A 23,678-nucleotide genomic window follows, 5' to 3' on the forward strand; every position below is an offset into this window, starting at 1 on the left:
CCGCCATCCAGATCGCCGATCACAACCTCAACCACGACATCCAGAAGCTCCTCGACGGTAACTTCGCCAGCCAGCTCCGCCTCCGGACCTTCATCTCGTGGCGGCGGATCATCCATCACGACGTCGCCAGCGCCGGAGACAGATCTTCCTCCCGGAGCACCATTCCCGCGACGCTCCGTTCCCCTCTGTTCTACCGTTACTGGCTCGATTTCCGTAAGGCCCTGAACGATTGGGCGAGTAAGAAGCAATTCCAACCGAATATCATGGATGAGCTGATTCAGTTGGTGAAAGCCCCCATTGACAAGAAAAACGGTATCTTGGATGGGAATTTACGAAAATACGGTTCTTGTGCGGTTGTGGGGAACAGCGGGATCCTGTTGAAGAGTGATTATGGTAGGTTGATTGATTCGCATGATGCAGTGATAAGGCTGAACAATGCGAGGGTGAATAACTTTGAGAACAAGGTTGGGAAGAAGACAACAATATCATTTGTGAATAGCAACATTGTGCACCTGTGTGCCAGAAGAGTTGGATGCTATTGCCACCCTTATGGGCCTCACATCCCCATTGTTATGTATATTTGTCAGGCCGTCCACTTTCTGGATTTCACTGTCTGCAATGCTTCCCACAAGGCTCCCCTCTTGGTAACTGATCCCAGGTTTGATGTCTTGTGCGCAAGGATTGTCAAGTATTATTCATTGAAGAGGTTTGTGGAGGAAAGTGGCAAGACCTTGGAGGAGTGGGGGAGTGCCCATGATGGGGCTCTCTTCCATTACTCTTCTGGATTGCAGGCCGTCATGCTTGCTCTGGGCATTTGTGACAAAGTTAGCATCTTTGGATTTGGTAAATCAGCTTCTGCCAAACACCATTATCATACCAACCAGAAGGCTGAGCTCCATTTGCACGATTACGAGGCTGAGTATCAGTTCTACCGCGACCTTGTTGATCGCCACAACCCTATACCATTCCTCTCAGACAACTTCAACCTCCCTCCTGTTGTTTTATATCACTGACTCTTGCCTATCATGTTTTCCATCTTTATCGTGACTGAAATTCTTGGTTAGATGCGTAGATAGCCAGTGATAATTATAAGCTACGTACGGAACAGTGACTCAAGTTTCAAAGATTTGTAATGTCGGAAAAAATTGCGTTGTATGTAGCTAGCGTTGATAAATGATAACACAGCAAGTGTAATTTTTTGTTAGTTGAATATACTCTACTGAACGATTAGGCATGCCATATTGCCGATAGAGGAGTGCTAGAGGCAGTACTTTTATTAAATTCTGGCCAATACTTAATCATCACAAAAAAATTGATATACTATTAAATACAATTTTACACTATTAAAAATATTATTAATAGTTAAAAATCACAAAATCTGCTGATCTCCTAAAATTTCTCTTTGCCATTATATCTACAAGCTTACAACTTGTCTTCTTTTTTATTGTTACTCGGTTGCCATCATATTCACTAAATAGCTTCATTCAATGGCGTGTAATCTAGAGAGGGAAACAGCTAGCATCTCTTGTGTGTTGTTTATATAACAAAACATTTATTAATGAGAGAGTGTTGTATTGTATGTAATCCTCAATCCTGTTATGTCATATCATGTATGTTCAACAAAAGAACACTACGTACTACATACTGGTAGAGTTAGAAGACCATCTACATATTGTGAGGTCAAGAACTTAGCACCCAATACTTATAAACTTACATACAAACTTTTCTTTTTTTAACTCTTTATGAGTCTTTATATTTGTTATTAATTTTTTTATTCTTTACATACATATTTTTTATGCTAAAGTCAATATCCTAATTCCTAAAAGAAAATTGATTGGAGAAAAAAATCTATACAAATAAAAGTGTACACTGCACCAATTTCTACTAGGATTTTTTTTATTTTAATGCAACGTCAAGTATTTTTTTTTAAGGGGGTTATATACATTTTATTTTTTGTTCCGTAAACATTGAAAATGAACATTGTTATTCTTCATTCATAATGTTATTTTTCTATTATATATTAGTTTTAAATTCTATAACTTCTCTTTTATTATTAAGAAAAATAAAATAGTAAGTTCTGTAGAAAAAAAATTCATTATCTTTATTTTTACGACTTTAAGCTTGAAAAAAAAAATAAAAGAAAAAGGCAGACGCAAGAGACAGTCCGCAGCCCTGAGGAGGTGGAAATACAAAAAGGAAAATTCCACATTTTTGGTCTGTTTTTCTGATTCCGCAGAAGAACCTTCTGCGTTTACGCCATCGACAACTTCATCCAAACGCGTTCACCCTCTTTCCCCAATTACATCCTTACAAAACCGAAATCCTCCAAACGAAATCAATCTTTTAGGGTTTCTAACATTCGAATCGCAAAGTAATATTTTTTTAAAAAAAATCCCAAACTTACTTCAAATTCAATCGCACTGCTGCTGTGTAGGGTTCCAAGTTCGTCTATGCAAGAGAAACAATAAGAAGGAAATCGAATAGAAGATGTATAGTAATTTCAAGGAGCAAGCGATAGAGTACGTGAAGCAAGCGGTGCAGGAGGACAACAATGGCAACTATGCCAAGGCCTTCCCTCTCTACATGAACGCCTTGGAGTACTTCAAGACCCACCTCAAGTACGAGAAGAACCCTAAGATCAAGGAGGCTATCACGCAGAAATTCACCGAGTACCTTCGTCGTGCCGAGGAGATCCGTGCTGTTCTTGACGACGGTGGGCCTGGGCCTGCCTCCAACGGGGACGCGGCCGTTGCCACCAGGCCCAAGACCAAGCCCAAGGACGGAGAAGGAGGCAGCGGAGGTGGGGACGGGGAGGATCCCGAGCAGGCCAAGCTGAGGGCGGGTTTGAACTCTGCCATCATTAGGGAGAAGCCTAACGTCAAGTGGAATGACGTGGCGGGTTTGGAGAGCGCCAAGCAGGCGTTGCAGGAGGCGGTTATCTTGCCCGTTAAGTTTCCTCAATTCTTCACTGGTGACTCTCTCTTGCCCCTAATTTTTTTACATGAGTGGTTCATAGCTAGATGACTAGCTGTTTCTTTAGTTGTTAGAATCTTTTTACTCCAATCCTTAGTACATTTATCGAAGTCAATGGAATGTGATCATGGTTGACAATTCAGAATTTGAACATTGGCATTCCACCATCGTACTTTAAATGTGGTGAATGCTGATGGATGATGATGATACAGAATTATTTCTATAATTGCAATATGCGTTGACTGTGAGTACTCTGTAGCAAGGAGGTGCTTGTGTTTATGACAGAATACTGTTGAATTTGTTTGTTTGCTTGCAAATTTGATTGAATATTGTGTGTGTTTGTGTTGATGCGTTATAAGCAGGATATTATTTAGCTTGTTAAGTTTGTTTGTCTCTTTTTATTTCCTTCTGTTTATTAAATGTTAAATTAGTTTTGGCTTCTGCTGTGGCCTATTTTCAGGTAAAAGACGGCCTTGGAGAGCTTTTTTGTTGTACGGACCCCCCGGAACTGGTAAATCATATTTGGCCAAGGCTGTTGCAACAGAAGCTGACTCTACATTTTTCAGGTATACTTTTGGCCTTTCAGGCCTAAATTTATCCAGAGCTTTTGGTTACATCTTAGAAAACTAATAAACCCTGCCTAGGTAAAGCCTTCAATGAATCATTTGGTCATGGTAGTGCATTTGAGAAATGTTAGGTTCTTTTCCTTTTATGGAATCATGAAAATTTAGCCACTATCCAACCTCATTTTTCTTCCTGTTTTCAGTACCCTATCAGGCAGTGCTGACCATTCATAGAAAAATTATTGCATTATTTTCCTATTCTCCTCCCTCAACTGCCCCTTTCTTGGCAACGGGTGAATTTCTTATGTGCGTTGTGCTATGTTGGTTTTCGAATTCTACCTTTCCTGATAATAATTTTGTATATAAATAGTTTTTCTGGATATTGTTATTGTTTTGTGTCCATATGTTGGTTTTTCCCGGTATGTCTTTAACATGTGAATTTTTCTCCAGTGTTTCTTCATCGGACTTGGTTTCAAAGTGGATGGGTGAAAGTGAAAAGCTAGTTTCAAATCTTTTCCAAATGGCCCGGGATAGTGCACCTTCTATCATATTTGTTGATGAAATAGATTCGCTATGTGGTCAGCGTGGAGAAGGCAATGAGAGTGAAGCTTCTAGACGTATTAAAACTGAACTTCTGGTGCAGATGCAGGTATTAATTTTATGGTAATAAGAATAATAATCGGTTTGCTTGCTGAAACCTGAATTTTATTGTTATAAACATTGTCTCCTCTGTCAAGTTTTTTTACACAAAACTAGGTCATAATCTCACAGAAGGTTGCATATACCTCTAGATGATTCATTCTTCATTTTTTATTGAAGTAGTCAATGTTGTTGAAATAAGGTTGTTTTCTCCTCTCGCGCCTTATTGATTTGACTTTCTTAATGGGAATTACCATTGTCATGCATCCTTATTCCACAAAAACTGAATAGTTAAGTTTCCAATAATTTTGGTGTCAGTCTCTTTTATTTTTGGCTTTACTTCTGAAGCTAATGTAATTCATCCGCTTTACACTGTAGGGTGTAGGAAACAATGACCAGAAAGTTCTTGTTCTTGCAGCAACGAATACACCTTATGCTCTTGACCAGGTAAGAGTTCTCTTTTCTTTTTCATTCACCCCCATATTCAAGCAATGTGGTTCTGTTTTGATTAATCAACTCATAATTTCAGGCCATAAGGCGGCGTTTTGATAAGCGTATATACATTCCACTACCAGATTTGAAAGCCCGCCAACACATGTTCAAGGTAAGGGCGCAATATATGTGGTCAATATATTTATTTATGAATGGGTCTTACTTATTATGTGAACTTCACAAATGATCCTAGACTCTGAGTATATTTTTTATGGCTGATAAACTGAGCAGGTGCATCTAGGAGATACACCTCATAACTTGACCGAGAGTGATTTTGAACACTTGGCACGCAAGACAGAGGGATTTTCAGGTTCAGATATATCTGTTTGTGTAAGTTTGATTTCTGTATTAAAATCTGGTTGCAGTTATCTTTTCACTTGCATAATCTTGTTATCTTTTCACTTGCATAATCTTAATAAGTATATGACCTGTTCTTCAGGTGAAGGATGTTTTATTTGAACCCGTTCGCAAAACCCAAGATGCCATGTTTTTCTTTAAGGATCCTGAGGGTATGTGGATCCCATGTGGACCAAAGCAACAGGGTGCAATACAAATCACAATGCAAGACCTTGCCGCAAAAGGACTTGCTGCTAAGGTATTCTAGAGCTGGCATGTTGTATATTTTGATGACATTAGAAGTTTAGAACTGTATGCCTTATATTCTTTAGCGATAATTAGAGAAGTGTGATTCTTTATGTTCTTTTTGCTATCCAGATCCTTCCGCCACCTATATCGAGAACAGATTTTGACAAGGTGCTTGCTAGACAAAGGCCTACTGTAAGCAAAGCTGATCTCGACGTACATGAGAGATTCACAAAGGAGTTTGGAGAGGAGGGTTAATCGTGATGGAATTTCACTTTGGAGATTCACACCCGTTTAAGCATATTATGATTTGTAATTTACTTAACCATTGGAGCAAGTGAAATGAATCTTTTTACATTCAGTTCTGGGGATGATTAAATCCCCAATTCTAGGGAAATGGATTTATAAAAGCGGATACTCATTTTGCTTCTCCTGAATTGTGTATAAGAACAGAATCTGAAATGATCAGAAAAATAACTTGCGTGTGATTCTGGTTTTGTACTTGCATTTGCATGTGTCGGTTCTAAAGAAATGCTTGGGAAGACCAAACTTTATTGTGCTAGAGAGAGCATATATTGCAAGGCAAGTTAAGACCAAGACATGGAAGACCTAAATAGTTAAATTATCTTTGATATCTGCTCCAATGGTATGAATTGCAATTAGCAAATACCGAAACTTGGACCAACTTGATCGTTTTAACTTCTTGGACTTCTCAATTTAAAAATAGAGTGAATGGGGTGGGGATTTGTTTTTTAAGCCAAGTTGAAGTTTATTGATTATTTTTTATATGTATCAGATTAACGGAATAATTTGCTCAAAGAATAAGGTGGTGGGTTGGACAGTAAACTTAAGGGGAACAAAAATGGATCACTTTGGATCTGTCAATTTTCCTAAATCTAAAATGAAATTGGCCAATCTATTGGTAGATTTATTTGTGATTTTTTTAAAGGGATGAAACAAATGAGTGTAAGCTCAAAGTAAATGTTATTTACAAAAAAAATTTCTCATGTAAACTTACCAAAAAAAAAATTCTCATTTAAAACCACACCCGAAGAAGCAGCTATTATCATTCTCTGCATGCAGATAGCAGAATTCATATATCATAGTACTTATCAGTTGTACATAATTAATCTTTTGGTCTGTAAGCATGCACATGTAGTTTAGTATATCCCAATAGTATATCTTTGGCATAAAATAAGATTCATCCAAATTTCATATAAAATTTATCCGTTATATTATTGCCATTTAAAATTCTTCCAAGTGTTGCTACTTCGAGCAATCTACCCATCTTCTGTTTTTTAAAATTCTATTTTACTTTTTCAAAGAATCTCAATGCACTAAAGTATAAGCAGAAACATATGATCAGCCGGCAAATAAGATTTTATATATCTTGTATGCAAAGTCCTTTTTGCTATAAGAATGTTCGAATGAGCTATCAGAGTCACCATTGCCACCGTTATCTCTTGTAGTATCATGGGGTGTTCCAAAGTTTTCAATTTCATTCTTGTGCTGTTAATTGAATATACTTTGGTGAATGGATCCACCCCCAAGGTAAGTAGCTCTCCATGCATATATTTGCTTCCTACGTGATGTGCTGCATGCAAGTATACAACCTTTGAGCCTTGTTTATTTTATCCTCTTCTTCAATTCCCTTCTTTCAAAAGTCAACTGTCGCTCATTATATTTTTTCCATACTTCAACCTGGTGAATGTATTAATGTTTCTTTTGGGTGCATTTGCGTGTTATGTTTTAAATCACTGTGTTCTTTGGTTCGTGATTCATTGTAGTGATAGTAATAGACAGATAAAAGAGAATGGAAGTCAACCACTTCTTTTAAGACACAACTTTGACACTTTGAGGAACATTATGATATATCAGTTACGTTTATTAGTAAGAGAACTGCAATTCCTACTAATGATGAATATGAAATTCTTAACTAGAAGTCTATAAGTATATGATTCTCTGGACAAAATGATGTATACAACAGAAGTTGCAGAACACTATTCCTATTACCTGGTGTATTAAAGTAAAACGTTCATTGGTACAGCATTATATAGTTTACATGGGAGATCAGTCACACCCCAATTCAGAATCAGTCATCAGAGCCAACCATGAGATGTTAACATCAGTCACTGGAAGGCAAGGCACCTTTGACAGATTAAATTATTAACTATAACTGCTGGTGTTCATTTTAAGCTTTATCAATGTGTGCCAACATTTGAACACAGGCTAAAATGTTGTCTTTCATTCAATTTTCAGTAGTCTCGGCGAAGGAAAAGCAGAAGCACTCCATCATTACAGTAAAAGCTTTAGAGGTTTCTCGGCCATGCTTACTCCAGAGCAAGCTAATCAACTTCAAGGTACTGTTACAGTTAAATATCATATTTAGCCTATGTGGAATCTTTTAACCGTTGATGTATGTTTCTAATTGTGTTACAGAACATGAATCAGTGGTATCAGTTTTTGAGAGCAAACTGAATAGGCTCCACACAACACATTCTTGGGATTTTCTTGGATTAAACTCTGCCTACACAGGAAGCCATGTGGCACTGGATTGGGCATCGGATGTCATCGTTGGTGTGGTTGACTCTGGTATTTACTTTGTCTGATTGTGTCTCATTTCATTTGGATTGCAATGACTTAACAGCTAACATTGGCTTTCAGGTGTTTGGCCAGAATCAGAAAGCTTCAGGGATTATGGATTAGGCCCTGTGCCTGAGAGATTCAAGGGAGAGTGTGTGACTGGTGATAATTTCACACTAGCCAATTGCAACAAGTAAGAATACACATTATTCCACAACACTTGGAGGTTAGCAACTCATGTCATCTCATATGGAGTTTGGACATTTTCAGGAAAATCATTGGTGCCAGGTTCTATTCAAAAGGTTTTGAAGCAGACGTTGGTCCATTGGAAGATGTGGTTAACAGGCAATACTTCCGGTCACCACGAGACAGTGATGGACATGGAAGTCACACAGCCTCCACCATAGCAGGATCCATTGTTGCTAATGCCAGTTTACTTGGCATAGGCAGAGGAACTGCGAGAGGTGGCGCGGCAAATGCAAGGCTTGCCATCTACAAGGCCTGTTGGTTTGGATACTGCAGCGATGCAGATATCCTGTCTGCCATGGATGATGCCATTCATGATGGTGTTGACATTCTGTCACTCTCCTTTGGCCCTTCTCCTCCACAGCCCATTTACTTTGAGGATGCAGTCAGTGTTGGTGCATTCCATGCATTCCAAAATGGCATTCTTGTTTCTGCTTCCGCTGGAAACTCCATCTTCCCAGCTACTGCCTGCAATGTTGCTCCTTGGATTCTCACTGTTGCTGCTAGCACCCTCGATAGACAATTCAGATCAGATATCCACCTTGGAAATTCAAAAGTTTTGAAGGTGAACTCAAAGGCACAAAATGTTTCTAAGGCTAATGCCTAATGTAACAGTAATTTATGTGCCTGCAGGGTCTGTCTTTGAATCCAATAAAAATGGACAACTGGCATGCTTTGATATATGCAAGTGCAGCCGCAGCGCCAGGAGTTCCAGCAACAAATGCAAGGTATCTTCTTCATTAGACTACTTTGCATATAGAAATGTAAAAAAATTGGTTTGGTTTCTTCTGTTACCAGCTTCTGTAAGAACAATACTCTAGATCGTAGCTTGATAAAGGACAAAATTGTGATCTGTACAATTGAGAAAGTCACTGAGAACCGAAGATTGAAGGCTATGGTAATAAAGGAAGGTGGAGGAGTTGGAATGATACTTATTGATCACAATGCCAGAGACGTTGGCTTTGAGTTTGTGATCCCAGCCACTCTCATTGGTCAGGATGCCTTAGAGGACCTTCAATCATACATCAACACAGAGAGGTCAGTTTTAAACTACCATAACTTGCACCATTCATTCAATTCTTATCTAAGCTCCACTCTCATGGTTTCCTCAGGAATCCCATTGCTAGAATCTATCCAACAAGAACTGTTCTTGATACCAAACCTGCACCAGAAGTGGCAGCTTTCTCCTCCATGGGGCTCAATGTAGTAACACCAGATATTATCAAGGCAAGTTTGCTGAAATGTGTGTTCCAATCTGCATCCATCTTTGTTTTGAGTTTGCTAAAGAGTGTATCCAACTACAGCCTGACATCACAGCACCCGGGGTAAATATTCTGGCAGCATGGTCTCCGGTAGCAACCGAAGACACGGTGGAACAACGATCCCTGGACTATAACATCATTTCAGGAACATCAATGTCGTGCCCACACATTTCTGCCGTTGCTGCAATTATAAAGTCTCACTATCCCTCCTGGAGTCCTGCATCCATAATGTCTGCAATTATGACAACATGTGAGTTTCGTTTATTACTCTCACTTCTTGCTTCTTAGTTTCCATCCATGACATGATTTGTTCAATGTCACATACAGCAATTGTCATGGGCAACACTGGTCGTGTCATTGGAAGAGATCCCAATGATACTAAAACAACACCTTTTGACTATGGATCTGGCCATGTTAACCCACTTGCATCACTGAATCCAGGACTAGTATATGATTTTAATACTCAAGATGTTGTCAAGTTTCTATGTAGCAATGGAGCATCAGCAGCACAACTGAAGAACCTCACTACTGGAGGAGAATGTCAGAAATATCCTAATCCTACGGCTTCATACAACTTCAACTACCCTTCCATTGGTGTGTCCAAATTGAACGGCAGTTTATCCGTGTATCGGACGGTTACCTTCTACGGCAAGGAAGCAACAGTGTACTATGCAAGCATTGAAAATCCAGAAGGTGTGAATGTTACAGTTACACCATCTGAACTGAGGTTCGTGAAGGAAGGGGAGAAGGCAAGTTTCAGGGTTGATTTGAAGGCATTGAAGAAGAGCAATGGCAACTTTGTATTTGGTGGCATCACATGGAAGAATGGCATACAGAGGGTTAGGACTCCCATTGGTCTCAATGTAATCTCCACTTCCTATTATTAACATACCATCTATGTCTTTTTACAAATTTGTGTATGAATTAGCTCAAAATTATATCATGCTCTCTATTTTAAAAGTGATTGCTTCAATTTAATTTAAAGTTATGCTAGATAATCAATGACTTTTTTAAATAATATGAACAACTACCAATAAAATAAAAATACACTACACCTCTAAATTACTCATCTAAATCTTAATATTAGAATACTCATTCACACAGTTAGTGAAATGAACATCCAATATATCTATTGAGGAAAAGTTTAGGGGCCAGCAGTTTTATTGAATTTTGGCCAGCATGTAACCAGCAGAGGAAGGTGAGTCATTGGATGAAATTTCACACCAATCTCACACCATCAAATCATTATTGATGGCTAGTTGATGGCTAACAATCACCAAAATTGTTGGCCCTAACATTGCTCTATCTATTGTTCATATTGTTCATTAATGTTGTTAGTTACTTATACTTTTCCTTTAATTTAATGTATGGATTAATATTTATCCATCAGTATCCATAATGGTCTTTTTCAAAAAGTTGTCCTACGTTAAAGTGGTCAAGAACCCTCAATGTCTGAGGTTGTGGAGAGCAAAATCTTGTTTCCCAAATGGAGTTGGGCATAAACCTTGGTACGTAAGTCGGATACACTCATCCCTGGTTTTTGCGGTCTGCTTATATGGATATGGGCTACTTGTTGGACCCATTTTTGTAAAATGCCTTAATTAAATTATAGCCTTTGTTCTTTGGATCATGAACAACTTCTATATAATTTGTTAGTAAATTACTTGATATTTTTCATACATGACATATTTGATTATTTCCTGAATATTAGTTCACACTTCTAAGTTAACTAAAATATAAAATGTAATTGTTGCTTTCAAAGTGTTACTATGGTCCAATCCAACCAATTGGGAGAGAATCAATAGATTCTTTTTCGGGAGCGATTCATCCTTCCCGAACGCAGCATACAACTATCTACTGTACTGCGCTCTCCAAGTGTGCTTGTTCCTCCTTCTTCCTTACCATGACAAATCTTTGTGAAAAATTTTTGATGAGAAGAAAAAAGAAGGCGTTAAGAGACCCTCCTGACCCCACCCTAGACACTCTAAGATCCTTTTTCAAACTTGCTCCCATTTCGAGTCAAGAGATAGATAAATAGACACATCCCATTGCACTGATCGGGGGCGTTTGTAGTGACTGAGGGGGTCGAAAACCAAGAAGTGAGTTATTTATCAGCCAAGCATTCTATTCTTCTTACGGCTAGATCCAATCTCCTGGTCCCTGCGGAAAGTAAAAAGAATTTAAAGTCCTTCCTTTCGGAAAGGGAAGATTAGGAAAATCCTATTGCAATTTTCTCCAGACTTCCGGAAAAACATGAAAAAAAAAAGGCTCGAATGGTACGATCTTGCCGTCACCCCAGAATGAAAGGGGCGATCTCGTATGGATAGATTTATACATATTAAATCTTAATGGATAAGAATATTCTAAATTCTAGATACTATCTATATTAGTATATAATATATATTACTATATTAATAGTATATATTACTATATTAATCTATTAATATAATTACTGTAACTGTAATAGAATTTTTACAAATTCAAAATAATAATAAATAAAAGAAATGAAATATATATATTTTTTCTAATTTTATTTTAATAAAAAATTTGTAATAATTGAATTATGACATATTCATTATGTTCGGAATAGCAAATTCCAAACTGTTAATAACTAAGATCCTATTAGTTTTGTCGATTTTTAGCAAATCAATAGTGGTTCGATTTTAATGGTCTGAAAGCGAAACCAACTCCTCTTTTTTGCGAGTACCAGTTTTTTAGAAGTGCATTAAAGATCATCGAATTAAACGAGATTTAAAGAAAACAGCCGACAGAGTATAAACTAAAGATTTTAAAAGTAAAATTAGCTGAAATTGAAATAATTTGATTGAATTTAAATAAAGCGGTAAATTGCCTTCAATTGAATCAAAGGACTTTTCGACATGGAAATTAAAGATGTTGAAATGTAAATTTGGTGAAGAAAATAAATGATATTCAAAAGATAAATTTGCAAGAAAAGTAAAGTTTGCGAAAAATGTAAATGAAGAGTAAAAACAAGTGGAAGAAACTTTACAGAAAATTAACTCGAAGTAGACTCAGAAAGTCTCTGAAATGTGAGTGTGCGTGAGTAATTTTTGAAAAAAAGTTCTAACATTTGTGACTTCGAGCCTTCTAGTATTTATAGTCATTTTTCTAACTGAGCAATTCGAAATGAAAATCCCACATGTGTGAAAACGCAAGTAACTGTTTCCGCTCTTTGGTCTGATCATGTAACAGCTGTAGAATAATCTTCAATTTCAAAAATCTTCGATCCTTTTGCTCGAATAACTCCTCGATTTGCTAAATTAATCGAGCTCTCACTCAACATCCTTAAATATGTCTCTTTCAACACCAACTTCTCTTCCAAAAGGTCACTTAACAATTTGAATAACCTTCTCCTTCGAATTTATTTATTTTTAACTAACACTATTATTCAATTCTTTCTTATCAACAATTCTACTGTCAAATTCTTTTACAAATTAGATTGTGACTTTACAACAACAACAACAACAAAGCCTTGTCCCACTAGTTGGGGTCAGCTACATAAATCAAATAATGTCATTGAATTCTGTCATATATATGATGTCTACAAAGAGACTGTTTACATGTAGATCTCTTTGACTACCTCATGGATGGTCTTCTTAGGTCTTCCACTGCCTTTCACCCCTTATCCATATTCTATCTCATCCATCCTCCTGACTGGGTGTTCTATCGATATTTTTCTCACATATCCAAATTACCTGAGACGCGATTCTACCATCTTTTTCACAATGGGTGCTACTCCAACTCTCTCCCTTATATCTTTGTTCCTTATTTTATCCAATCGCGTATGACCACTCATCCATCTCAACATCTTTATCTCTGCCACACTTAACTTATGTTCGTGCTCCTCTTTGGCCGCCTAACACTCCGTACCATAAAACATAACCCTTCTTATAGCAATGCGATAGAATTTACTTTTAAGTTCTAAAGGCACTTTTTTGTCACTTATAGATCAGATGCACTTTGCCATTTTGACCAACTTGCTTGGATCCTATGATTTACATCCTATTTAATCTCTCCATTATCCTGTATGATGCACCCAAGATACTTAAAATTTTTAACTTTTTGTAGGATGTTTTCTCCAATCTTCGCCTCTATATTATGATTTTCCTTTCTCAGACCGAACTTATATTTCATATATTCCGCCTTGCTACAGCTTATGCGCATACCATACACTTCTAGAGCTTCTTTTCAGAAGTCTAACTTCTTATTTAGGTCTTTCCTTGACTCTCCCATAAGGACGATATTATCGTAAAAAGCATGCACCATGGCACAGGCTCTTGAATATGTTCTATGAGTACTTTTAAGACTAATGTAAAAATGTATGGACTTAAGGATGATCCCTAATGTAATCATATATCAATAAAAAATTTATCTGTCACACCACCTTAAGTTTTTATATTAGTTATGATCTCATCATATATATTTTTAATTGTACGAATATATTATTTATTTATTTTATACTAGTGTCAATACATTAATTAATAGATTAATGGCTTACTTTAGAAGCAAAAGAAACCACTTGTACTTCCGCCTTAAAAAGGCAAAGTAGCTCAGGCTTTTTTCATAAAATTTTCATGTTGCTAGCGCTTTATTTTTAATTATTATTTGAAGTAAATTTCACTTTTAAAGAACCAAATGTTATAAGCAATATTCTTATTGTAATTGTATTTATACATGAAGGGTTAAGATTTATTAGGAATGTCCATTGATTAATTAGATTTGGATCCAGCTTTAATGGCCATCGAGCCTATTTTAACTTGACATAAAAAGTAATTTAAAATAAACTGAGTATTACATTAAATGTTACAAAGAAAAGATATTTTAGTATCCTAATTGATTGGAGCCGTAAACTACAATAGAAGCAGGTGTCATGAATATTAAGAGGAGGGGGGTTGTGAGCGTCATTTATGATGTTGCTGAATTGGCTGATAGGGGTTGGAGCCTACTTTGTCTTTTCATTTTGTGTGTACTAGATTTGAAGTCAGATAAGACGACTTAGTCAGTGGTTTGCATTTTATAAATTATAGGAAACATTTCAAGTGCACCGGGAGTACCGGTGCACCAGTTGTTTTAACCGTTGATTTAAATTATAAAAAATATATATAATATATATTAATTAAAATCAACGGTTAAAATAACTGGTGCACCGGTGTTCCCCGGTGCACTTGAAATGTATCCTAAATTATAAGTGTTGCATAGATTACGAAATCTAATGTTCACTTCACAAGTCATGAAAAATCATGTCTTGTCTTGTCTTGTCTACATTAACTCTTTAAGGTTGCCAATCCCTCTACTTCATCACCGCCCTTGTCATTAGGGGTGTAAATTACCGAACCGGACCGAAAATTACCGCAGAACCGAACCGAATTTTACAACAACCGATTAAAAAACCAAAAAAATCAGTTTTTTTTGAAGTAACCCGATCGGTTCGGTTCGGTTTTCGGTTGACTCGGTAGAAACCGAACCGAACCGGACCGAACCGAAAAATGAAGGTTCAATGGTGTGTTTTTACTAAGTTACCCTTTAACCTAGGTATAAAAGGGCAACTTCACACACAACCCTAGCCTTCTTCCTCTCTTTTACGCGAATGGCCAATCCGGAGCCCTAGCTTTCTTCCTCTGTTCTTCTCTTCCATGGTTCCACACTTCCACAGTTCCACCTTCGATTCCACCATCCTCGAGAGAAGGAGACCCTGAAGGAGAACCCTAGCTTCTCTTCCTCTCTTCTTGTCTTCAGTCATCGCCGTCGCAGGGTCGCCTCGCAGGGTCGCCGTCGCTGGGTTGCCGTCGCCGAGGAGCAATCCATTCACCGAGAAGCAGTCCTATCACCGAGCAGCAGTCCAGTCGCCAAGCAAGACTCCAGTGGCCGTCGCAGTCCAAATCGAGCGCCGAGCAGCACTCCTGTCACCAAGCCATCTCCTGCAGAAAGCAACTCCACAATGTCTTCTTCGGAGGTTAGAAATTCTGAACAATTATTGTTAGAGATTCTGTTTGGTGATATTGTGCTTGATTTAACCTGAACAATTGTTTTTACAAATTCTGTTTGTAGTTATGATTTTGAGAAATTCTGTTTGTGCCTTTGTGGTTATGTTTTTTAGAAATTCTGTAGTTAGAAATTCTATTTGTATTGGCTGCATCAAGAACTCACAGGATAATGCATCGCTTTATTTTTTTATTTTAATTTTTTTCCTGGATGAAAAATAGAGACATTCATTGAATACATTGCTTGTGAGGTAATATGAAGTTTGATGTTTAATTTTTGAAGTAGATTCTAAACCCATGTGATCTCTGCTTCACCAACTGTCAAGCTTTAGAATTCAGCTTTAGTGGACTATGCATGAACTGGCTAAAAGTGGCAGTTGATAGTAATTTTAGGGATGAAATCATTGAGATAGGCATTGGACTAGCTTCACTCATTCCCAATTTTGATAGAAGGTCTATTATATATTTTGTTTGGGACAAACTGCATAGAATCTGTTCTATGAACTTCAATTCCAAGAAAATTCTTTGTTACTATGCAATCTGATCTTGGTATCTGTTTTTACTTTTTGTATTTGGCGATAAAGAATTTACTTTTTGCATGACTATGTGGTTGAATAAAGATAGTAGAATCCATTTCTATATTGCAAGAATATTGTGTATTCTATCAAATATATGAACAGAAAAGTAGTAACTTTGAAGCCCTTTTATATATGATTGTTGAAACACTTTGAACACAAATTAAATTGGGTGAAGTGTTACTGGTTCCTTTGGTCTTTTCAACATCCTTACATTGATTAAAATGTAAAAATATTTATGTTAATAATCAAAGAGCTTGTTTACGCTGAAGTTATTTGGCTGTTATTTGATCATTAAAGATGGGAATATAGTTCCTTATGATTTCTCTAAAACTTTCAAAGCTGGTTGTTCTACCCGACTACAGCTTATTTTATTTGTCCATAATTTTCATTGTATTTGCCTTGTTTTTTATCTATTATGGTTTTGAAAGTTGTTTTTTATCTGTCATGGTTTTGAAAGTGAAATTGCATATTATTTCATATTGCTACTTGGAATTGTTGAAAAGGATGTTAAAAATTTGTTCCTATTTCTCTTTGGTGCCATTTTATGAAATATGTTCTTGGCATGCAATCAATGCTTACAGGAATACCTGTCCCATATGATGATTGACCTCATTTACTTCCTTCACCTTTTATTCCTTAAATTTTTAAGATGCTTGTTTTGGTGGACTGTTAGAGCTGTTAATGAATTTAAATTCTGTTGATTATATGGTAGTTGGTGAGTATTAAATGATGCTTGTTTTGGTGGACTGTTTGAGCTGTTAATGATGCTTGTTTTGGTGGACTGTTAGAGCTGTTAATGAATTTAAATTCTGTTAATTATATGGCAGTTGGTGAATATTAAATTATGCTTGTTTTGGTGGACTGTTTGAGCTGTTAATGATGCTTGTTTTGGTGGATTGTTAGAGCTGTTAATGAATTTAAATTCTATTGATTATATGGCAGTTGGTGAATATTAAATGATGCTTGTTTTGGTGGACTGTTTGAGCTCTTAATGATGCTTGTTTTGGTGGACTGTTAGAGTTGTTAATGATGCTTGTTTTGTTGCTGGAAACAATACTTTTGGTGCTATTCATGAATTAAAAACCTTAATTTTTCATTGTTCTGTTTATATATATATGCAGCCAACAAGCAATGAGGTGCCGAGTGAGTGGACGCCTCTCATTGGGGGTGAAATTGTTGAGTCCGCGGTACGTTCTTCAACGGACAGCGGCGTGCTTACCAAACCCCCGCCCCATCCTAGATCAAAGAAGAGGAAGGTTCATTCAACTAATGTGGGTGCAACTCCGGGAGCAACTCCAACAAATCCATCTCCAAGCACTGTGGAAACTGATGAAGAGGATAGCAAGGATGAAGCTAATGAAGGTAACAGAAAACCTTCTAGACCTAGATCTTGGACTTGGAAACACTTACAAGGGATCCTAAGTCCAAGCCATCACATCCTAGGGCTAAATGTAATTGGTGTGGTGCATCATATGCATGTGACTCTCATAGAAATGATACAACTAATATGCGTTATCATTTGTTGAACCAATGTAAAAAATTTCCTAGGGAGTCGGGTGACCCTAGTCAAACAATCCTTACCTTCCAACAAAAAAAAGAGGGTGAAGGGGTATTTACTGCAGTTACTTTTGATGCTGAAATGTGTAGAAAAGCCCTTGCTAGGATGATAATTGTTGATGAGCTACCATTCAAGTTTGTTGAGGGGGAGGGATTTAGATTCTATATGAGTATTGTGCAACCTAGATTTCCACTTCCGGGAAGGATTACTGTTGCTAAGGACTGTTGGAATCTCTATATTAGTGAGAAGAATAGGTTGAAAACTGTGTTCAAGCAACTGAATCAATCTGTTTGTTTAACTACTGATTGTTGGACTTCTGTGCAAAATCTGAATTATATGTGTCTCACTGCTCATTACATTGATCATGATTGGAAATTGCAAAAGAGGATTATTAATTTTTGTCTTATTAAAAACCACAAGGGAGAAACAATTGGTAGAAAGATTGAGAGATGTCTTTTGGGGTGGGGGATATCTAGAGTGTTCACAATTACTGTTGATAACACTAGTTCTAATGATACTGCAATATCTTATCTAAGAACTAGAATGGAGGATTGGAATTTACATCCTTTGAAAGGAGAGCATTTGCATGTTAGGTGTTGTGCACATATTCTTAATCTTGTTGTTAATGATGGATTGAAAGAGATGCATGAATCTATTAGCAAGATAAGAAATGCTATTAGATATGTGCGTGCTTCCCCTAGTCGTATGAATAGGTTCAAAAATTTCATTAAGGAAGCTAGGATACAAGACAAGTGTACTGTCCAACTCGATGTTCCCACTAGATGGAACTCTACATACACCATGCTTGAAAGTGGTTTGAAGTTTCAAAAGGCGTTCAAGAGGCTAGGGGAGAGAGATACAGAATATGCTCTAATGCAAGGTGGTATTCCGAGGAATATTGATTGGGACAATGCAAAACACTTTATGGAATTCTTGAAAATTTTTCATGATGTTACAAAGAGTGTGTCTGGTAGTTTGCTTGTGACTTCTTCTCAATATTTAGTGAAAGAGGCCTTCTCCAAGATGTTTGATTGCTATGTGAGTGCAAATAATGGGGGTAGATCATTTACTTCAGCAATAATGGATGGTGCATCAGATGTGGGAGTACCTGATGGCGACATGGCTGGTGATTTTTTTAAGGAGGTGCATTTTCATGAGATCATCAACAAGAATGAGGTGGATTTGTATTTGATGGATGGTTTAGAGAAGCCTCGTTATCAAAATACTTTTGACATATTGAATTGGTGGAAGGTAAATTCTAGCAAGTATCCTATCTTATCCCAAATAGTTAGAGATGTCTTAGTAATGCCAGTCTCAACTGTTGCTTCAGAATCAACTTTTAGCACTGGTGAAAGAGTACTTAACAACTATTGGAGTTCTTTAACTCCAAAGACAGTTGAGGCATTGATATGCACACAAAATTGGCTTCGTGCTTCTCCAATGACAACTGATTTTGAGGAGCTTATTGAAGAGTTTGAGAAACTTGAATTAGGTATGCAAAAAAAGAATTTTGTAGTTCCTTTCATGGTTTATGTTTATAATCTATAATCTATATTATATTTATAATCTATATTGATTTTCTTGTTTTATTTTTGTAGAAATTGCACCAACCGGAGAAGATGAGGATGAGTCTGGTGTGGATTCAGATTAAGCAAGGTGGTTGACTGGCTATTTGGTTTTTATTTGTTTTAAAGTGACTGTTGCGGTTTAAAGTGTGTTTATTTTTGTTGTTTTGCTAGACATTTTTAATTGCCTTTGTTTTATATTTCATTAAGTTGAATTTGTACTGGATTTGGATGTGATATACTCTTGTTATTCTGGTTTATTGAAGGTTTTAAACTTTATTTTATGATATTTTAAATTCTATTTATTAGGTATAAAAAAACCGAAAAAATCGACCGAACCAAACCGCTGTTGATTCGGTTCGGTTCGGTTCGGTTGTCCAGAAAGCAGTCAACCGAATGGTTGATATTAACGTTCAACCGATCAGGTTGGTTCGATTTATTTTCGGTCCAAAACCGAACCAAACCGAACCGATTACACCCCTACTTGCCATTTCCAATCCTCAAAATTAACAAATTAAGCTGGTGTCTTAATAGATCACCGTTACTAATAATAATACTAATTTTATTGTTATTGGTTCAATTAAAGTCAAAGATTTTCTTAACAATCAAACGGCAAACTTAATTTTCACCATAGCAACAAGCTAAGAAATTATATAACAAAGAAAGGTGATATATATATTGCTCCATGCAAGACATTGACTATGATAACCTAGCTTGCAGCTACTATACTACTCACTTAGTCACTTGTTTGTGAAGTTGCATTGTATGTGACCCAATTCTGTAATATTTAAATTAAATTATTATTATATGCATCTGATCTTTCTCCCTCACATTGATTAAACTACTCGTTAATTAATTTATGTGTTGTGTAGTACAACCAACCACCAAGTTAAAAAATATGTATCATTGTCCAAAAATCCAGCTTTATTATTACCACCTACTAGGCTACTACACGTATATACATACTCCCATAGTAGTCCTTAAGATCACATGCCTTCCTTTAACTTTCTTTTCACTTTTCACTTCTTTAACCAATCAACTCTCTCTTCTCAACTGGGCTGGGCTTGCTATATATCCTTCTATGCATGCACCCATTTATTCTATTTCACATTATAAAGTCTACCTTAAACTAAAAGTCGTATGGAGTAGAGGCCTAACATAGATGGCATATCTGTATGCCTCTTTAATGTTTCATTCGGGTTCAAGTCTCAATTAAAGCTGGATGTAGTTTAAAAACTTATGGTGTGTGTGAGTGAAGGGTGCATCAGTAGTGTATAATGACAAAAAAAAAAAGACTAAAAGTTTTATAAAAAAAATTAATTACTATATATTTTAAAAAATATTAGAAGTCATCACAATTTATTATTTGTTGTCATCACTTATAGCTATCAATTCAATTTTTTTAGTTTAGTAATTTAATAACATATTTTATTTTATATATTTTAAAATATTGATAACTAATTGATGACTAAAAATAATAAATTCTAATAACCTTTTAACATTCTTGATATATTTATATATAAATACATATTATTATTTAATTTATTTTTAATATATTTTATATTTTAACCTATATTTCTATACAAATAATTAATTTTTTACCTATACATAACATAATGATATACATTATTAATTATCAATTATCAATTAATTCTAATAGACAATTAAAAGTAATAATAGAGTGAGTCTTTGTTAATCTTCTTGAATCTACAAAAAAGAAATACATAAGTTTATAAATAAATAAATAGAGAATGTCATTTAAATATCTTTTAAAGAAAAAGAAAATTTTCCCTAGTTGAAATCTTAGTACAACATGGAAAACAAATTTGCCAACCAAAAAACCAAACACATTTATTTCAAAAGACATATAATGTTAATCGTTAATTCAGTTCATGCATGCCAACCCTTAAAGGCCCATACTTTTTCATTTATTATGATCACTATTATTAGGCGTTACGTTTTTTGTTGATATATGTATTACTGTAGTATACATATATTATGGTTCCCAGTTATAATCAGTAAACAGGAAAGCATTTACAAACCATACACATGATATGATGATGATGTTATTGGTTTATTTTCTTATTATTATATATTCTATCCTTTATTGGGTACGTTGTCGACTACTTTCATGGAACTTCGTAAGAAAGAGGAATAAAAGGTTTGAAATTGAAAATGAAATATGTAACAATTTAATGATAGGTGGGAACACTTGAACTTGACTCCTATCCAATATAATGTTGTGTATGGAACCAGTTATTATCTATTGTTTCGTTTCTTTTGTTCCATATTTATGATCTTTATTATGTCCAGCTAAGGTGTTGCAATAATTTTATCATTTTTTGGCTAAAACATAATGCCAAAAAATAACTTAAAGTTTGTCTAAATTAAAATTGTTGATTTTAGCTAGCGAGGTGATACCTCTCTTTAATTTACACAATCCATTAATTAATTTGTTATCAAAGTGGAGATATACTTACTAGACTCAAAGATACCCATGCATACACCGACATCCTCTTCAAGATTTTGCATGCATACTCTTTAATTGGTTTAATTATTTCTTTGTCTTTAGTTAGTTTGGTGAATTTAATTTCTAAAAGTAAGTATACGTAGTGTTTGGCAATTTGGATTGTCGTGAATTGAAGATGTTAATTGCTATCTACCCTCTGTCAAGGTTTAACGAAATAAATTTTCTTGCATTATTTATCCGATCCACATACCAGTTAAAACATTTAATTTGAATCGAACCATCGTATATCCTGTAAGTATAATACTCACACTATATTGATCATAAGATCACTCACTCATATAAATGATGCTATCATATTTTTTATTTTTCAAATTCACTAACGCTCATAATACTAAGGAGAGAATTTCTAATATTTCAAAACATATTCAACTTCATTTATGGAACACACATACAATTCACAAGGCATATGTGCCTTTATATAGACAACGCTTCCTACTAAAATAATAATTTATGAATTACAACTCAATTTTGTAATGACTACCATGCTATGAGTTGTCTTCATGAATCTTCCTTCAACTTATATTTATGTAGTTTCTATAATCTTCTAATTTAGGTTGTTTGGTCTTCAATTTCAATTCAATTTAATTTTGAATTTCTTCAATGTTGTAGAATGTTGTAATTGTACTATTTTCTTGAATGTTCTTCAAAAATCTTCAAGCTTCCAATATGTTAGTTTCTAGCAATATCTAACAAATTGATGATTATTGTATTCAACTAAAATTTTGTTTCTTCTTTGACCATTTTGACTTCAAATACTCTTCATAAAAATTTTAATGATGCAAGTTAATTTATAATGAATTAACATATCCTTATAATATATACAATAGAACAATGTTACAGAACTACCATAATTTATTATTTTTGCTTAGCAGTTAGGCATCAATAATAAAAAATATAGTACTGAATTCCTAGATTAAGTTAATTTAATTTTACATTTTTTATATATGGTAAAATTATGATATATATGCATGCACACAGAACATCTTCTGGCTAATATATGTATGTACAGATGTATATTAATTGCTCCCTCAACAGTATACTTAACCCCTAGCTCTCTAGGTCATGTGATTGAGAATATGGGACCAGAAATCTGCTCCTCTGTAGATAACAGAGTGAATGATTCTGGAAACATTGATATTTTAATAGGAATGGGGTTTATATTTGATTTTGTTTTCCATTTGATACTAGTAAAAATCGCACGCCTACATATTCTAACACGATCAAACTATTCGGCAATAACACTACGTGATACCATTACATCAAACATTTATGATAATAGGGAGATAACTCTGATGGTAACTATTAATTTTCCGCTTAATATTCCTTTTTTCTTTGGTATATAAAGTCAGATTTTATCCATCCAACACTAATATTTAAACATACTCAAGTTAATAAGTTAATCAGTTTTTAGTTAAAGATTTAAGAATAGAAATTGTGTAAATAAGATGAAAGATTAAGAATATGATCCTTTCAAAATTGAGATATAAATAAGAGTAGTTATAGTATAGTTTATGATATGAGGGGAAGTTGGGGTCATAAAAGGGAGTAATCTGTAGAGAGAAGACTTAAATGCTGGGAAGTATATGATGATGGGAGATAGGTATTGATCTCTGCTGCTTCTGACTTGGGTGTAGTTGGTCAACTTGTACTGTGTGCATGTATGTATAGGGTGCATGGTGCCTTCATCAACCGAGATCTAACTATCTAACTCACCCCTTTCATTTGTCTCATATGTCATATCTCTATCTACATACATTCACACAACAAATTAATTTCAAAATACTAGTACTATTGGAAACCCACTAAACTATAACCTTTTTTTCATATATATAAAAAAGTAATATTTTATTTGTATAGTATAGTTTTTACTTAATAAAAGTAATTTAACATGGTTTTTGGAAATTAGGAACTTACTCTAATAAATAAATGCATGTTGTGGCCTGTGGGTGAGAGATAGAATACTAGAATAGTATATTAATATAAATTGTGTGTAGTAAAAATTGAAGCATGGTTGCGTAGACTTGATGTCATAATTGCTGCTGGGACGATCTGATCTCCATTATATATGCAATTGCCAAATGGCCACACAACACATTCATCTTTCA

At 35.4% G+C, this 23,678-nt stretch overlaps 3 protein-coding genes across 3 annotated transcripts in view; all 3 read left to right on the forward strand.

The window, feature by feature from the left end:
- Positions 1-1,204, forward strand: part of LOC107476489 (beta-1,6-galactosyltransferase GALT29A-like) — a 1,312-nt gene extending 108 nt beyond the window's left edge. Inside the window, exon 1 of the mRNA XM_021137163.2 lies at positions 1-1,204. This exon is cut by the window's left edge and continues 108 nt beyond it. Coding sequence (XP_020992822.1) covers positions 1-1,013 — 1,013 coding nt within the window. The 3' untranslated portion in view covers positions 1,014-1,204.
- Positions 1,205-2,149: 945 nt separating this feature from the next.
- Positions 2,150-5,750, forward strand: LOC107476415 (protein SUPPRESSOR OF K(+) TRANSPORT GROWTH DEFECT 1). The gene is made up of 8 exons (XM_016096220.2): positions 2,150-2,971; positions 3,434-3,539; positions 3,987-4,185; positions 4,554-4,622; positions 4,705-4,779; positions 4,899-4,997; positions 5,107-5,262; positions 5,382-5,750. Exons 1-8 carry the CDS (start codon positions 2,488-2,490, stop codon positions 5,505-5,507), a joined length of 1,314 nt encoding a protein of 437 aa, XP_015951706.2. The 5' UTR covers positions 2,150-2,487; the 3' UTR covers positions 5,508-5,750.
- Positions 5,751-6,690: 940 nt separating this feature from the next.
- LOC107476515 (subtilisin-like serine-protease S) lies at positions 6,691-10,227 on the forward strand. The gene is made up of 11 exons (XM_016096334.3): positions 6,691-6,800; positions 7,297-7,388; positions 7,512-7,609; positions 7,689-7,841; positions 7,914-8,025; positions 8,103-8,643; positions 8,712-8,806; positions 8,877-9,116; positions 9,191-9,305; positions 9,383-9,590; positions 9,668-10,227. Exons 1-11 carry the CDS (start codon positions 6,723-6,725, stop codon positions 10,225-10,227), a joined length of 2,292 nt encoding a protein of 763 aa, XP_015951820.1. The 5' UTR covers positions 6,691-6,722.
- The last annotated feature ends 13,451 nt before the right edge of the window (positions 10,228-23,678 follow it).

This window comes from Arachis duranensis, chromosome 3 (genome assembly GCF_000817695.3).
Source record: "Arachis duranensis cultivar V14167 chromosome 3, aradu.V14167.gnm2.J7QH, whole genome shotgun sequence".
Taxonomy (NCBI): Eukaryota; Viridiplantae; Streptophyta; class Magnoliopsida; order Fabales; family Fabaceae; genus Arachis; species Arachis duranensis.

What these genes read in the sequence shown, in the direction of transcription:
- LOC107476515 (XM_016096334.3), top strand. Translation starts at nt 6,723, where the DNA reads ATGGGGTGTTCCAAAGTTTTCAATTTCATTCTTGTGCTGTTAATTGAA. An exon ending in GTTCCAGCAACAAATGCAAG is followed by an intron (nt 8,807 to 8,876) that starts GTATCTTCTTCA and finishes TTCTGTTACCAG; the next exon opens with CTTCTGTAAGAACAATACTC. An exon ending in TAACACCAGATATTATCAAG is followed by an intron (nt 9,306 to 9,382) that starts GCAAGTTTGCTG and finishes ATCCAACTACAG; the next exon opens with CCTGACATCACAGCACCCGG.
- LOC107476415 (XM_016096220.2), top strand. Translation starts at nt 2,488, where the DNA reads ATGTATAGTAATTTCAAGGAGCAAGCGATAGAGTACGTGAAGCAAGCG. An exon ending in AACTTCTGGTGCAGATGCAG is followed by an intron (nt 4,186 to 4,553) that starts GTATTAATTTTA and finishes TTTACACTGTAG; the next exon opens with GGTGTAGGAAACAATGACCA. An exon ending in CAAAAGGACTTGCTGCTAAG is followed by an intron (nt 5,263 to 5,381) that starts GTATTCTAGAGC and finishes TTTGCTATCCAG; the next exon opens with ATCCTTCCGCCACCTATATC.